A 17,323-nucleotide genomic window follows, 5' to 3' on the forward strand; every position below is an offset into this window, starting at 1 on the left:
TTTGATGCCAAGTCCAGAGCACACGGTTTGACTGCTAAAACCACGTGACCCTGCTTTACAACATCATACGCACATCCCTCCAGCAATGTATGGCATCTTGGCACCAAAATCCAAAATTTCAGGAAAATGATATTCTGCTGAAAGAAGAGGACTAAATAACACATATACTATAAAAGTAATTACAACATGCTACATTTACAGCTAAAATGTGACAGGGTACTAACAAATTATTGATGTATGAAGGCACTTGTCAAAGCTGCTCACAACGATATCTGGACCACGTGCTCCTCTGACACACTAGGTGGCAGCATCATTGAGTGATGCTACCTGTATGAACACCTGCAAGACATGATAGGAGCTGTAGTCCCATGGGGCAATCTTGTCGAGTTCTGTGGGTGATGCCAGGGGGTGCTGTAAGAGTCCATGACATCTACTTTGAATAGTTTCCATTTGACTTTAAGTTTGGTTTTCCTCCATCAGACTGCACCTCATGTAGGAGATGTCTAGGGATCATCTTTACCCTAGACCCAAATCATTTCTGCTGGCTCTTTTTGATCCTGTAAATTAGCACTTCTTCATCTGCTTGTGTCAAATTATTTTATTCTGATTGTCTTTAACTCATACCTTGCACAAAGTAAATTGTGTCCATTAATGCAGGAGCCTTGATCCTGATTTTTGGGATATTTACAATCTATAGGATTACATACTGACTACATTAGGTGGTTACTGCTGTCAGCGCAGAAGATCCTGCTGTAATAATAAGCACTGTGGCAATAATCAAATAAACAATCTATGGTTTATGAATGTATAGTATATGAGCCTGGCAGACACCTTTAATTGAGGTTGTCTCGCGTTAAGAGTTTGACACATTTAAACAACCTGAATGAAACCATTACGAGGGTTTCTCCTGAAAAGACAGCAGCTGCTGTAAACTTCCCAAATGAGGGTTTAAATTACTTGTGAGTCATCCTTTAATAAGATACATTTTCTCTAAGGCTTGCTGTTGGTGAAGCATCCAGCTGTTGTGTTCTTGTTTAGAAGCAGTTCTGGTACAGGAGGCTAGAAAATGAAGAGGTGTGGGGGATTTTAAGGAGAGCAAAAGTGAAATGGAGCTAAATAAAGAAAAATACAGAGATGAACAAGAGTGTGGACTGTTAAGACGACATGATTTGATACTACACATCAGCACAACAGTGGCGGTGTTGTCCATCTAGCATCAGATTTGGAATGAGATGCAATCTTAGGCCAACAGGCAGATTCTGATGAGATTTGCTGTTGGATAATGAAAGTGAATGATCCATGAAAAAATGTAGAATGAAGATATGAATAAGTTAAAAAGTTAGTAGTATGTCTTTCATCCATTCCATTCATTCATTCATATGCGTCTACTTTGTCCGGTACTGGATTGCATGAGTGGTGGTATATTTATATGTTCTAAAAAAATGGCTAAATTGTCTTACAGGTTACAGAACATGCAATTGTAGAGAAATTACTAACATTTGTTATCACTCTCACTTAGATCCAACTAGAAAGATCACAGATTTAGTAATCTGTTGATATGCTTTATTATATTTGATTAATGAAGATGCATTGCAGAGATCCGGAAGATTGGGACAGTGTTTAGTACTGCAGCCCCACAGTCCATGTCTCCTCTGAGTGCTTTAGTTTCCTCCAGTTGTAGTGTGTATAACTGCATTTAACCTGTGAGGTCATGATGGACTGGCTTCCTGCCTTGCATGTCATACTGCCAGGACAGACAGCCATTCCCCATTGCCCAAATAGAAAAATCCAGAAAACTAATGAACAGTCATTTATGAATATTGATCTGTCTATAGTAGATGCCATAATGGATAGACAGGCATCTCATATTGGATGATAATTAACATCTTGCCCGGCAGAAGGCCATAACAGAATAACAGCATGGATGGAGGTACACCCCGGCCAGGATGATATCTAGTTCTAGTGCCAGCTGGGGAAAAAGACTAATGGATTAACTGGGGGAGTTCCTCCACCAAAGACAATTTATTCTCCAGTACTCTAGGTGGCAGTGTGTCTCTGGCATGGTCCCAGGAAGGACACCAACACGGTTGTGAGGGACGTGTAGTTCTGAAGAGCAACCCTGTTATGGTCACTGGGTACCACCAACAGCAGACTTCCCTGTTTTGGGGAGCTACTCCACAACCCAGAAGTGCTTTTGTTGTGCAATGCTATGACACCAGAAGTACCCCCAGATCCAACATAAGAGAAGCAGAGAGAATAGAGAGTCAGAGTCAGAAGGAGGTGGATGACACTCACCTGGAGGAGCAATAGGAGAGGGAAAAGAACTGAGCATTACTTGTATTTGCTGTGCCTCTTGGAAAAGGTAGAGCATTAATAATGAAAGAATTTTAATTTGAAGTTGGAACTGTGTCAAAAAATAAAATGTCTTGCTATATGGTTGTGAGACATGGACACTACCCAGTGACCTGAGATGAAGACTGGACTCCTTTGGTACTGTGTCTCTCCGGAAATCCTTGGGTACCGTTGGTTTGACTTTTTGATTCAAATGAGCGGTTGCTCATGGAATCCCGAATGAGGTACATTACCTGCATTGTGAGGGAGCGTCAGTTATGGCACTATGGCCATGTGGCACATTTCCCCGAGGGTGATCCGGCTCATAAGATCCTCATTGTTGGGGTACAAAAGAAACAGCATACAGCAACATGCGGGGACTGGCAGGAACAATCAATAAAACTGAATAAAAAGAAAATCAAGTGACGGTGAGATACGAAGAAGGCAGCTTCGCCAGCGTTTGTGTGTCAGAACCTATAGCGCGTCTGTATTCTGTTTCTTTTGTATTCCAGGACATGCAGAGGAGAGAATGGTAAAGAGCAGTAACTTCGGCGCTATATTCAATCATCAGACACTCCCCATCTGCCCGTTGTTTTGTTATAGGCCTACTTTTCAATACTTTTTATACCCCCGTGTGATCAGGAAAATTTGGCTTTTTTCATATAGTTTATCTGTGTTTTGAGCCCAGTCCCACCTGTCACTGATATGGACCACCAAGTACTTTCAGGAGTGTTTCACCTCTACATCTACTCCCTGAACTGTGACTGGACATAGAGGCTCATTGGTACGGCGAGAGTCAATAACCAGTTCCTTGGTTTTGCTGATGTTAAGATGCAGACAATTCTCTTTGCACCCAGAAACAAACTTCTCCTTCTGACTCTGACTCTCTATTCTCTCTGCTTCTCTTATGTTGGATCTGGGGGTACTTCTGGTGTCATAGCATTGCACAACAAAAGCACTTCTGGGTTGTGGAGTAGCTCCCCAAAACAGGGAAGTCTGCTGTTGGTGGTACCCAGTGACCATAACAGGGTTGCTCTTCAGAACTACACGTCCCACACAACCGTGTTGGTGTCCATCCTGGGACCATGCCAGAGACACACTGCCACCTAGAGTACTGGAGAATAAATTGTCTTTGGTGGAGGAACTCCCCCAGTTAATCCATTAGTCTTTTTCCCCAGCTGGCACTAGAACTAGATATCATCCTGGCCGGGGTGTACCTCCATCCATGCTGTTATTCTGTAATGGCCTTCTGCCGGGCAAGATGTTAATTATCATCCAATATGAGATGCCTGTCTATCCATTATGGCATCTACAATAGACAGATCAATATTCATAAATGACTGTTCATTAGTTTTCTGGATTTTTCTATTTGGGCAATGGGGAATGGCTGTCTGTCCTGGCAGTATGACATGCAAGGCAGGAAGCCAGTCCATCATGACCTCACAGGTTAAATGCAGTTATACACACTACAACTGGAGGAAACTAAAGCACTCAGAGGAGACTTGGACTGTGGGGCTGCAGTACTAAACACTATCCCAATCTTCCAGATCTCTGCAATGCATCTTCATTAATCAAATATAATAAACCATATCAACAGATTACTAAATCTGTGATCTTTCTAGTTGGATCTAAGTGAGAGTGATAACACCTGTTAGTAATTTCTCTACAATTGCATGTTCTGTAACTTGTAAGACAAAGAATTTAGCCATTTTTTTAGAACATATAAATATACCACCACTCATGCAATCCAGAACCGGACAAAGTAGACGCATATGAATGAATGAATGGAATGGATGAAAGACATACTACTAACTTTTTAACTTATTCATATCTTCATTCTACATTTTTTCATGGATCATTCACTTTCATTATCCAACAGCAAATCTCATTAGAATCTGCCTGTTGGCCTAAGATTGCATCTCATTCCAAATCTAATGCTAGATGGACAACACCGCCACTGTTGTGCTGATGTGTAGTATCAAATCATGTCGTCTTAACAGTCCACACTCTTTTTCATCTCTTCATTTTTCTTTATTTAGCTCCATTTCTCTATTGCTCTCCTTAAAATCCCCCACACCTCTTCATTTTCTAGCCTCCTGTACCAGAACTGCTTCTAAACAAGAACACAACAGCTGGATGCTTCACCAACAGCAAGCCTTAGAGAAAATGTATCTTATTAAAGGATGACTCACAAGTAATTTAAACCCTCATTTGGGAAGTTTACAGCAGCTGCTGTGTTTTCAGGAGAAACCCTCGTAATGGTTTCATTCAGGTTGTTTAAATGTGTCAAACTCTTAACGCGAGACAACCTCAATTAAAGGTGTCTGCCAGGCTCATATACTATACATTCATAAACCATAGATTGTTTATTTGATTATTGCCACAGTGCTTATTATTACAGCAGGATCTTCTGCGCTGACAGCAGTAACCACCTAATGTAGTCAGTATATAATCCTATAGACTGTAAATATCCCGAAAATCAGGATCAAGGCTCCTGCATTAATGGACACAATTTACTTTGTGCAAGGTATGAGTTAAAGACAATCAGAATAAAATAATTTGACACAAGCAGATGAAGAAGTGCTAATTTACAGGATCAAAAAGAGCCATCAGAAATGATTTGGGTCTAGGGTAAAGATGATCCCTAGACATCTCCTACATGAGGTGCAGTCTGATGGAGGAAAACCAAACTTAAAGTCAAATGGAAACTATTCAAAGTAGATGTCATGGACCCTTACATCACCCCCTGGCATCACCCACAGAACTCGACAAGATTGCCCCATGGGACTACAGTTCCTATCATGTCTTGCAGGTGTTCATACAGGTAGCATCACTCAATGATGCTGCCACCTAGTGTGTCAGAGGAGCACGTGGTCCAGATATTGTTGTGAGCAGCTTTGACAAGTGCCATCATACATCAATAATTTGTTAGTACCCTGTCACATTTTAGCTGTAAATGTAACATGTTGTAATTACTTTTATAGTATACAGTATGTGTTATTTAGTCCTCTTCTTTCAGCAGAATATCATTTTCCTGAAATTTTGGATTTTGGTGCCAAGATGCCATACATTGCTGGAGGGATGTGCGTATGATGTTGTAAAGCAGGGTCACGTGGTTTTAGCAGTCAAACCGTGTGCTCTGGACTTGGCATCAAAGAAAATACCTCTAGTTTAGCGCTGGCAGTTTTTTTCCAAGGTCTTTTTACCTTTGGATTTGAGTCTTCTTTGTTTTAACTCCAAGCCTGTCTAACCCTGTTATTTTACCTTCTGATTTGTTATGTATTGACCCCTGCTCTGGGCTGATTACTTTTCTTGATATGCCAGTCCAGGACCTCCACCTCACTTTAGTAAATACAGATTGGTCTTTACATTGTAGAGAATTGCACTGAGTGAAAATTAAAAGACAACAGTCATGTCAGACTGGGGCTAGTTATTGTCTGAAAAGATGGCCTCACAAGATACACTGCATGAACAAATAAAATCGACAAGTGTCTATGTTTTCTGGAACAAGCATCCATCTATCCAGGTTCTGAACGCATAACAGAGTTGGGTTGGTATTGGATACTTTTCCAGCAGCATTATAGTCATTACAATTAAAACATGGGGCATAAAGGAGCAGCCTTCATAAAGCCCCAACTTGGAAAAAGTTTGGCCAGTATGGAAAATGCAAATAAAAACAGAAAGCAGATTCGTTTAGATTTAAAAATTCACTTAAAATTGTAATCCATCACAAATATTAATATCGATAATTACATTTTTAATTTTAATGAAGTTTCATTTTTTTCTCTTTCCTCTGTATACCACAGACTATAATTATAACGGCAGGTCATGTCAATTGCAGAAGTGTATTGATAAAGGGGATGAGACCGAGTATAAGAGTCAGGTGGAGGTGGATGACACTCACCTGGAGGAGCAATAGGAGAGGGAAAAGAACTGAGCATTACTTGTATTTGCATGTTGTGGCTGTGCCTCTTGGAAAAGGTAGAGCATTAATAATGAAAGAATTTTAATTTGAAGTTGGAACTGTGTCAAAAAATAAAATGTCTTGCTATATGGTTGTGAGACATGGACACTATCCAGTGACCTGAGATGAAGACTGGACTCCTTTGGTACTGTGTCTCTCCGGAAATCCTTGGGTACCGTTGGTTTGACTTTTTGATTCAAATGAGCGGTTGCTCATGGAATCCCGAATGAGGTACATTACCTGCATTGTGAGGGAGCGTCAGTTATGGCACTATGGCCATGTGGCACGTTTCCCCGAGGGTGATCTGGCTCATAAGATCCTCATTGTTGGGCTACAAAAGAAACAGCATACAGCAACATGTGGGGACTGGCAGGAACACTCAATAAAACTGAATAAAAAGAAAATCAAGTGACAGTGAGATACGAAGAAGGCAGCTTCGCCAGCGTTTGTGTGTCAGAACCCGGTTGGGGGTGCGTTAGTATGCATCGTGGTACAACGCAGAGCTATAGCGCGTCTGTATTCTGTTTCTTTTGTACTCCAGGACATGCAGAGGAGAGAATGGTAAAGAGCAGTAACTTCGGCGCTATATGTAATCATCAGACACTCCCCATCTGCCCGTTGTTTTGTTATGGGCCTACTTTTCAATACTTTTTATACTGCTCAAATGGGCATGCTCAAAAAATACACGTGTAATGCCTTGAAAAGTGCACGCAGACACTTCATTTCGCAAACAAAACAAGTGCACTTTTATTCAAGACTACCTGTATAACCGAAGAAAAAAGAAAGCAAGTTACAGTAGGCGATTGATACGACAGCTTGCATGGTGCAATGCTAAGAAGTGCTGATTTTCATTCCGTGCTATATAAAATCATCACATTCAAATATTAACAGTTCCCACACACCCAAGGACCGTCTTTCTTACATTTACGACACGTGTACTTGTTGCAGTGCACACAATTCTCTGTGCTATGGTTCCTATTACACTGAATGAGCACCTGACACTGTACTTTCTTCCCTGGGGGAAGGTCCCGCATCAGAGAATTTCCAGTTCCTGTATAAATTCACACCGAATCTGACGCTATTCGTTTTCAAATAATATTGCATTAGTGCGATGATATTTTCACATATATTGTCTCTTTCTTTCAGGTGTGTAATAGAAACCACAGCATAGAGAGAAGTGTGTACATTGCTTCTTACAGGAAAAGGCGATGGAAAAAGTGCACTTAAATAAAAGTGCACTTTTGTTATACTTTTACCCCAATATATGTTCCTGTGTTTGAACGACACGGGCAGATGGGGAGTGTCTGATTATTGCATATAGCGCCGAAGTTACTGCTCTTTACCATTTTTTCCTCTGCATGTCCTGGAGTACAAAAGAAACAGCATACAGCAACATGCGGGGACTGAACACTCAATAAAACTGAATAAAAAGAAAATCAAGTGACGTTGAGATACGAAGAAGGCAGCTTCGCCAGCATTTGTGTGTCAGAACCCGTTTTTTTGGGGGGGCGTTAGTATGCATCATGGTACACTGCAGAGCTATGGCGCGTCTTTAGTATGGATTGATTCTGAACAAGCTAATCTTCACAAGGATCATAAATTGCACCAGCTCATTTACAGACTGAAATCAAATGTATGCTTTTATTGAAGCAGTTTTTCCATTTACTGAGCTTCAACGCCGGGGCGGAATAGTAGAAAACCAGGAAGAAAAAGACATTATATAATTAAGATGAAACAAAGCACATGCAGTTTAGCAAACGGGTAAATATTCACGGGTTGCTTATGGAGAGGAAGATGAGATGGTCAGGGTGGTGTTTCTAAAACTGAGAGAAAGTTTTAAGTGCCAGGACTAAAGCGACATAGCACGAGATGGCACCAGCACAGCTGGGAACCTTCGATGCAATGTACACCGAAAGTGGCTAGTAGTAGTGCAGAATCGAACTCGCAACCTTTTGATTCCAAGGCAAGAACTGATTCTATTACACCACAGAAGAAGTTATAATAACCTGTTGTCAATGTCGCATGTTAAGGCGGCTTTTTGTTTTTGCAGTTATATTTTTGAATAAAAGCACAATTGTTGTGTTATATTTGAACCCTTTATGAAAATGTTTCTTTGCTATTTGGACTTCAGGCTTCATACATTATATAGTTTATGCCTACATTTTGTCATCTACTACTAGAATATAAAAAACGTTTCTGTTTTAACAATGTGTTAACACAGATAACTGTAGAAACGGAACAGACATGAAATGCGTGGGGGGATGGAATAGCCGGCTGCTTCTAGCTTCTCTTTATCAGCACATTTAGAAGACAAAGGACGCTGGCGGAGAGGTGTGAAGGATTTAAGAAGCAATTTAAGATGGGACGGAATTACGAGTTTTTTCGTAGGCTCTGGTAATTCTAGTGTTAATGGATGCAGGGTATAAACAACAATTTTGATCACTTTCTAACTAAGTTCAAATTGCTGGTCAAAGGCTGTACTTATGCAAATTCCGAGAGACTGTGTTTGTGGGGGGATTGACAGTTAAGACGGGTGGAAGAGTCACGTCATCATCTCCCCTCCCATTCACCTCATTTCACTCTGAGCTGAGCTCCGCGGCTAACGCCGTCTTCCGAAGCAACTTCGTCACACTGCCACCAAATACTCACAGAAAAATCCACAAGTTAATACACACACTGTCTCTAGAGTTTCCCCACACTGAATCCTCCAGGCACTACTTACAAAAGGTTACATTGACAATCGTGTTACGTTATTTTTAAAATCTTTCCTTTTCTTAGCACAAGCACAGCTGAGAAGCTTCGATGCATGTGCTCCATAACGCGTTAAAAAATAATGCATTTAATCACACTTTCCTGGTACACCGATTACATTGATCAGCGGTTCCCAATTTATTTTACCCTCGCACCACCTTAGTTTGAGAAGAAGTATGAAAAAATATGAGGTTAATACAGAAAAACAGATCACCAATTCAAGCTTTATGAATAATCGATTCGCCATCAATAATTGTTTTGGTAAAGCCATACTCAGTGTAATCCTCCCTCCATTTTATAATTTTTCCGCCACTAGCCATGATTAAATGAACGGTAAAAAAGTAAGAGCGAAGCGAGGGTGACTTATTCAGGCAGGCATATATATGACAGCAACACTCATGACAATGTCAATCATGTTACGTTATTATTAAAATGTTTCCTTTTCTTTTTCATTACTTCTTTAACACACTACTTCTCCGCTGCGGTAGCGGGTATTTTATATATATATATATATATATATATATATATATATATATATATATATATATATATATATATATATATATATATATATATATATATATATGAATGACCTCCAAAGAGCGCTGAGACTTTTGATATCGTGAACGTGTCTGCAAAAACTGGGGTCTCCTGCCCAGCAAAAGTCGAGCATCCGGCGCGAGCGCATAGCTGTGCCGGCCTTTGAGACGCTGACTGCGCTTCTGCCTTAAGCCAAAGTGAGCACTTTTAATTTTTTTCATCCTCCCCCTGAGCTATAGCCCAGACAAGTGCAAACATGGGACCCTCTTTTCTACACCGCAGCAAAGTAATATTAAGGCGATTCACACTTTCTTTTGCACGTATACGATTATGAGGTCCTCAGCTCGGATTATGAAGATACGCACAGGAGTGGAGGACTGACAGTGCCATCACAGCCGATTAATGGCGGGACGCCTCACCAGTCTACACAAGACCCACGCGACTGTCCCCAAAAGGCGATCATATCGCCAGCGAACACATCTCTCTATACTATATAAAAGAAAAGGCAACTTTCCTTTCTTTACACCTTTTTCCTTTTATCCCAAACCAAAGCCTTTCTCTCTTAACACTGCAGAGGACACAAAACTAATTTTCTTTAATTTCTGGTAATACCGGTAAGGCACATTACCAGAGGCAGAAATTTGAACGTTCACATAGAAAATGTAATTTCTATACCACAGCCGTCATGTAGCGCCTTTCAAAAGGGATCAACTACTGAGAGATCATCCATATACATTTTAGCTGCTGTTAGTACTACTTACCTGTTGTGTTACACAGTCTTTAAAATGTAGTTTACCCACAACCACTCCAGTAGTGCTCAATGTACCTGTACTTCTTAAAACGTTAATGTTTTACTGTTTAATAACTTATAGACTATATTTTATAATTTTTCCCTTGCACTCAGTGACCAAAGCTATACACACACATATAGACACATACATATATATACACATATATATACCTGTGTGTATGTTTGTATGTATGTGTATATATATATACACACACACACACCTATCTACATTATATATATATATATACACACACACACATACATACAAACATACATACACACACACACATATATATAATTTTGTGTGTGTGTATGTATGTGTGTGTATATATATGATATGTATATATAGATATATATATATATATATATATATATATATATATATATATATGTGTATATGTAGATATGTATATAGATATATTGTATATATGTATATAGATATTCTACCTGCACGGGAAGTTGGAGAATTAGTGATGAGTCAGTGAGTGAGTGAGTGAGTCAGTGAGGGCTTTGCCTTTTATTAGTATAGATATATGCCAGCAACACTCATAACAGTGACAAAACAATTACATTAACAATCATGTTACGTTATTTTGAAAAAGTTTCCTTTTCGTTTTCATAACTTCTTTAACACACTACTTCTCCACTGTGAAGCGCGGGTATTTTGCTAGTTAGTGATATAAAAGGCATTACATAAGGATGTCATTTTTTTCAAATGATACCTTTTTAATGCTTCAATGCCTGATTAACTTGTTACAGCACCCAGTCTATCAGACTGATTTATAAGTATGCTAGCTACAGTAAAGCCAACACTAGTCCCTGCTTTCACAAGCTGCCTGCCAATGTTATTGTTAACAAATCTAAACCTAAAACTTATAATGATTCGGCTGTTTCAAATTTTTTATGCAGTTTTTTTTAGGTTCCGTTTCAATTTTGAAGGTCCAATATGTTTTTTATTGGGGCGGAGATTCATATTCCAGAACTTACTTGTAATATCCATCCATCCATTATCCAACCCACTATATCCAAACTACAGAGTCATGGGGGTCTGCTTGAGCCAATCCCAGCCAACAAATCATGGGCAGGGCGCCAGCCCACCACAGGGCATACACACACAGACACACAAAGCACAATTTAGAATTGCCAATGCACCTAACCTGCATGTCTTTGGACTGTGGGAGGAAACCGGAGCACCTGGAGGAAACCCACGCAGACAAGGGGAGAACATGCAAACTCCATGCAGGGAGGACCCGGGAAGCGAACCAGGGTCTCCTTTCTGCAAGGCAGCAGCGCTACCACTGCCCCACCATGCCACCCTAGTTGTAATATGGATTTCATTTTTATTTATTTAGAATTATTTTGTTTCATTTTAATCACCTAATTGTTTCTACTAGGATGCCAGCATTTTGTGGTGTTGTAGTGGAAGTGGCTACAGAGTGTAGTGTCGTAGGCTGCACAATTTACATCATAGGAGAGTCGCTACAGATATTGGCATGTTATATTGTGGGTAACTAAACAAAAACCTTTAATGTGTGTACATAGTATAAGGTAGTGCTGTTTAGGTTGTACTCACGCTAGACACATTTGTTCTATACAATGCCCAACCTTGATTGTCCCCCTTCCCTACTCCCCCGCTTGCCTGCACTCACACTGCGCTTTAACCTTCTGGGCCCAGTCAGGCTTTCGTCATGACCATGTGAGACTGTGTAAAGCAGGGGTCCTCAACTCCGGTCCTGGAGGGCTCCAGTGGCTGCAGGTTTTCATTCTAGCCCTTTTCTTAATTAGTGGCCCGTTTTTGCTGATAATTATATTCTTTTGAATTCATTTTAATTGATTTGTTTTTTTAAGATTTCTACCCCCTGAATTTCTTCATCATTCCTCTGAATTGCTTCATTTCTTTCCTTAAATGGCACCTAAACAGAAATAAAATGTGAAGTGAGTGAGCCAACAGAAGACCAACTAAGTCAAGGTCTCAAACTCCAACTACTTTCATTCCATCCAGTTCCTTAATTAGGCGTTGATTTTTGTTGTTAATTAAACCCGTTGTTTAATTCCATAGCTCAGCATTTCTCAACCTTTAAGTATTTGCGACAGAGTTTTCATAACAGTTTTAATCGTGCCCCCCTAATGTTTTTTTTGAAAGGAGCCCACTAATACCAATTTGTTCTTTTTTAATTAATGATATATCATAAATGCATATTTTATTATACCGACTTAACTTTTATCGATATTTATCTAATTCTATATTTATTTTTCTAGTATCAGAATGCAGTTTAAGTTAATTTGTTCTGGTTTCAATAGATTTACTTTTCATATTTTTGATTCTTGTTTTCTTTTTTTCACATCTTTGCACCCCCCTTTTTGTTACTTCGCGCCTCCCTAGGGGGGCCCACCCCACAGGTTGAGAACCACTGCCATAGCTTGTTGCTGCTCTCATTGTGCAATAGCAGACATTTCCAAAATTGTCAATTTTCTCTTTTCTAAGAGCACTGTTAAAATGTTTTGGGGGCCAGAGCAGATCAACATTTCCTGACTTTTAGGTTTTGTTTTTAACTTTGATTAGTACAAGGCAGTATTATATAGATTTCCCATTTTCTGACTTTTGGGTTCTATTTCTAAGTTTTGATTAGATGAATGATAGGCTTGATTCTTGGTCTTCTGGCTTGTTTAACGTTTCCTCTCATGGTCATTTCCATTCATTCTGTTTTCCTTTTGTATTGTGAGTCATAAAAATGTGTTTTATTTGTTAAAACAACAGTAAAACTAAAAGCTGAGTGAAAAACTGAAATTAAAACTTCATACTCAAAAACTAACTGAAATGAAATTAAAATGGGTGGAAAACAAAACTGTGTTGTTCCTGTTTTTTAAAGTAAACCAATTGTTGTTAGCCTATAGTTGATTGTCCCTCGTTTTTGTATCAACTAGCTATGTAATGATTGTCAGCTCACTGGAAAGAATGTGTTTTTGCACATGGACACATGGCACACAATTGACTGTAAGTATAAAACGTCTGTCTGGGAGAATGTCACACTAGACATAAACAGTAACAAGTGCAAGTGCGTAATTGATGTAGGTGGTTGGGTTTGTAAAACTCACTTAAAGGGAAATACCCTGTCAAATTTACAATGCACTTAAGCTGCAATCACAAAGAGTTTGAGGTCTTTGACATACTGAAAAAACACGTTTTACTTTGTGTCCGCAGAAAGCTGCTGTTTGTTCACCTCAGTTGATCAACCTCAAAAAGTGAGTGTGCAGGTACAGTTACATTATTTATTGAATCTGGAAATATCTAACAGTTTGTGACAATTACCTGCCTTCATAAAGTACTGTGTAATACGTGATACAAAGTTTACAAGTAAAAAGGCTGCTCTTGGAACAGATGAGCACTGCGACAATATGAGTGAGACAAATGTTACTATATGTTCAGAAAACAATTCAACAGATGGCTTGAGCAAAAAGAGTTGCATGGTGTGTTATTTGAACGTATCTTCATTTCTCTAAAATCCTAACACTATGGAAACACTTACTCTTTATTGAATGGCATTGAAAAAGAAAATTAAACAGAAATGCTTTTCTCAAAATAAAAACAATCTGAGGTAAGTCATTAAAAACAAAAAAATAGAAGACAGAAATGGTCAAAACTTCATAAAACTAAACTGATCATGAATTGACTGATGAAAACAGTATAGAAATAAAAACTAATTTTAAAAAGTGGAATGTTACTGATTGCCTTTGATCCTGTCCTATGTCATGTTTTAGCCAGGGTTATTCACTTGGCTGGGGTTCAAAGTCTTTTTTGGCTCTTTTTGGATAGTTTTTGTGTCATTTATTTATGTTAATGTTTCTTTTATTGAATACATGCACTGCTCTTTGTATTTAATCTTGTCTGTAAGCTGTCTCATGTGCTTTGTGGGTGGTCCCCCAAGAGGCAGGGCACCTGCCAATCACTGCCAGGAACTGCCCACCGCCCTATAAATCCAGAGGGTCTTCCAAAGTTCAGTGGCGGTGCATTTTAATTGCGCTTAGAACTGGTGAGTGTTTCAGTGATTTTTCTGTGCCTTGTGCTTTTTGGGATCTATGGGGTGTTTTGACCTTTCACTCTGTATTTCGACTATTCTTGGTACAGTGGAACCTCGGGTCACAACCGTAATCCGTTCCAAAACTCTGATCGCAACCTGATTTGGTCGTGACCCGAAGTAATTTCCCCCATAGGACTGTACGTAAATACAATTAATCCGTTCCGGACCGTACGAGCTGTATGTAAATATATTTTTTTAAAAATTTTTAAGCACAAAAATAGTTAGTAATACCATAGAATTCACAGCGTAAAAGTAAACTAAATGTAAAAACATTGAATAACACTGAGAAAACCTTGAACAGAGAAAACTAACCTTGCAGTTTCTTTAAAAACAAGCCCGGTGCATTCTTTAACTGCCTTCTCGCACTCTCTCTCTCACTCACTTACTCGCTCTCTCACGCTCTCTCTCTCTCGCACTCTCTCTCTTGCGCTCTCTCTCTCTCTCTTGCTGCACAGGGAATACACTGGAAATGCACAGGGAGAGACTGAACACGTGTGGAAATCATCGGTGCGTACGAACCAGAAGGGATACTGGCTTGTTCGTCACCCGAGTGTATGGTCGTGAACAGATGCAAAAGTTTGGCGAACTTTTTGGTTGTAACCCAATTTGTACATGGTCCGAGACATTCGAGACCCGAGGTTCCATTGTATTTCTCTTTGGGATTTGTTTGCTTAGGCTGTCTTTCATTTCAGGCAAATGCTTTATGTCTTTTGTGCTGTACGGATGATCTGTGAAACATAAGACTCTTTATTTTTATAAAGATTTTGTGTTTGTCTTTGTATCTAGTAGGGCAGTATATCTCCCTCTAGTGGACATCATTGAAAGTGCTTTTTGGAACTTGTGTGCCGTGCATCTCCCAGTTCAAAAAATTCATGTTGTGTTGTTGCTTGGCAAAATCGATTAGGTGGCAGTTATGCAATAAGTGGTATGGAAAAATATAAAAGAACCCACTCGTCGGCATGCATTTAAGGACACTGTCTAATCGTTCTTTGTGAAAAACCTTAGCATTTTGGTCTAGTGTGCTGGATTTTCTATATTTTGGAATTGCTGTTCCCTTTATTTTTTTCTTTCATCTATGTCTAGTGTTTGATTACTGCTCTCCTTTGAACTACATCTGCTCTCTGAGTTTGCTTTTCCATCTCAGTCAATAAACTACATTTTTATTTCTGGTTCCCAACTTCTGCTTTGTCTTGGCTTTGGTCTCTGTTGCCATGTGTCAGCTGCCTCTTGTAGCCATGTAGTTTAAAAATTGTCATTGCACCCTATAGCCATGCCAGTATTACTCTAAGACAAGATAATGCACCTGTTTCTTAATCAGCCTTACAAAATAAAATCTGTTCATATGTGTAAAGCAATACCTGACTGGTTTACCTGTAATGGGTTCTTGGTGCTAATAGCGATGACGTGGTATTTGTAGTAGCAGAGCTCACAACTCCAAGAGCCACGCTCACTGATCCACTTGATCAAACAGGGCTGGTGAGTGCAGCGCACCGATCCACTACAACGGCACGGGCTGAGCAGTTCTCCCTGGGAAAGGTAGAAAACAAATGTCCACATTAGTCATAGTTTCGAAACAGCTCTTGACCAGATCTAATTTTGATCTACAGAAATGCATTGACCAATGCTGTGTTTAGGAAAAAGGCATAAAGCTGACTCTTTTTCTATGATTTAACAGAAATAAATACTCAAATAAAAACATGTAACTGTGCTTCCTGCTGAAAAGCGTAAAAGGTAATATAGATTTTAACAATACTTTGAGTTGAGAACAAAGGCCCAGTTCATAAGTCTGTAAGCAGACCATGAGAATGTCAGCATGCTGCAGGGTGGTGTGGAAGTAAAGGTTCATGGTACTCTAAATAACCCTCAGATGTACATCTTCACAATTGCTTCTCATTATTCCATTATGGCAGTATTAGGAGCACACTACACTGACTCCAGCAGATGCATTAACTCTTTTCTGTTGTAAATAGAAATTACTTTGTAAAGATAATGTGATGTAAGCTGTGGGCACTTAGGAATCTGCATGAAAGAGTACCGAATGTGCCAGGCAATCAAATCAGATTGTAACACACAGAGGGTACGTCTAACACCACACTGAGTGATTGTTGATTAACCACACCATTCATTTTGTTTAATCCAGTCATGGATTAGAGTCATGGGGCCTGAGCCAATCTCAACAGCTCTGAATGCAAGAAAGGAACTAACCCTGAACAGGGTGCGACTCCATTGCAGGGTTCAATGTCCACCCACATACTTTACCTTAGAGGGGCTATTTAGAGTCATCACAAACATAGCCCCTGCATCCACAGACTCTCAACCTGCGAGGCAAAAAAACATACGACTCTATACACAATGCTGCCCGAACTTCTTCTTCCTTCTCTTCTTCTCCAGTCATAGCTCTTTTTTTTGAGTAGACTTGTTCAATAGAGGTTTCAACATGATTTTTACAGTTGGATGCCTTTTCTGGTGCCAACCTTCCCATAATACAAAGTACAAAATCCCATAGTAGTTTTAACAACCATTCATTACTGAATTTACAAACAGGCAAAATACTGTTTGACTGCACTACGTCCTCCATTCAGCCATGCTTTTTTTAGCCAATTTAGAGTATTTAGTTGAGGTAGATAGGTGAGAAGAGGCCCGTCCCAGCAGCACCAGGCACAAGATGGGATGCCAGTTACACTACATATGCATTAAAAAAGAAAAGAAAAGCATAATAACATGTTAAACCCACTTTAAATCTTAGTTTGCTCACTGCATTACTTCAGGTGGGTAAAAACGACGTTTGTTGCTGCTCAGCACCACAACTTGCAGATGGTGTTCATTTCACAGTTCACATTTGAACACACTTACTATATTTCCATTAAA

The 17,323-nt window shown here is 39.5% G+C and overlaps 1 protein-coding gene across 1 annotated transcript in view; it reads right to left on the minus strand.

Annotated features, from left to right (window-relative positions):
* LOC120531168 (E3 ubiquitin-protein ligase MARCHF4-like) overlaps nucleotides 1–17,323 on the minus strand; it is a 239,051-nt gene that overhangs the window by 137,576 nt on the left and 84,152 nt on the right. The window contains exon 2 of the mRNA XM_039756333.1: nucleotides 15,827–15,982. Within this exon, the coding sequence (XP_039612267.1) occupies nucleotides 15,827–15,982 (156 nt within the window). The remainder of the gene's footprint in view (nucleotides 1–15,826; nucleotides 15,983–17,323) is intronic.

Source organism: Polypterus senegalus, chromosome 6 (assembly GCF_016835505.1).
Source record: "Polypterus senegalus isolate Bchr_013 chromosome 6, ASM1683550v1, whole genome shotgun sequence".
NCBI lineage: Eukaryota > Metazoa > Chordata > Cladistia > Polypteriformes > Polypteridae > Polypterus > Polypterus senegalus.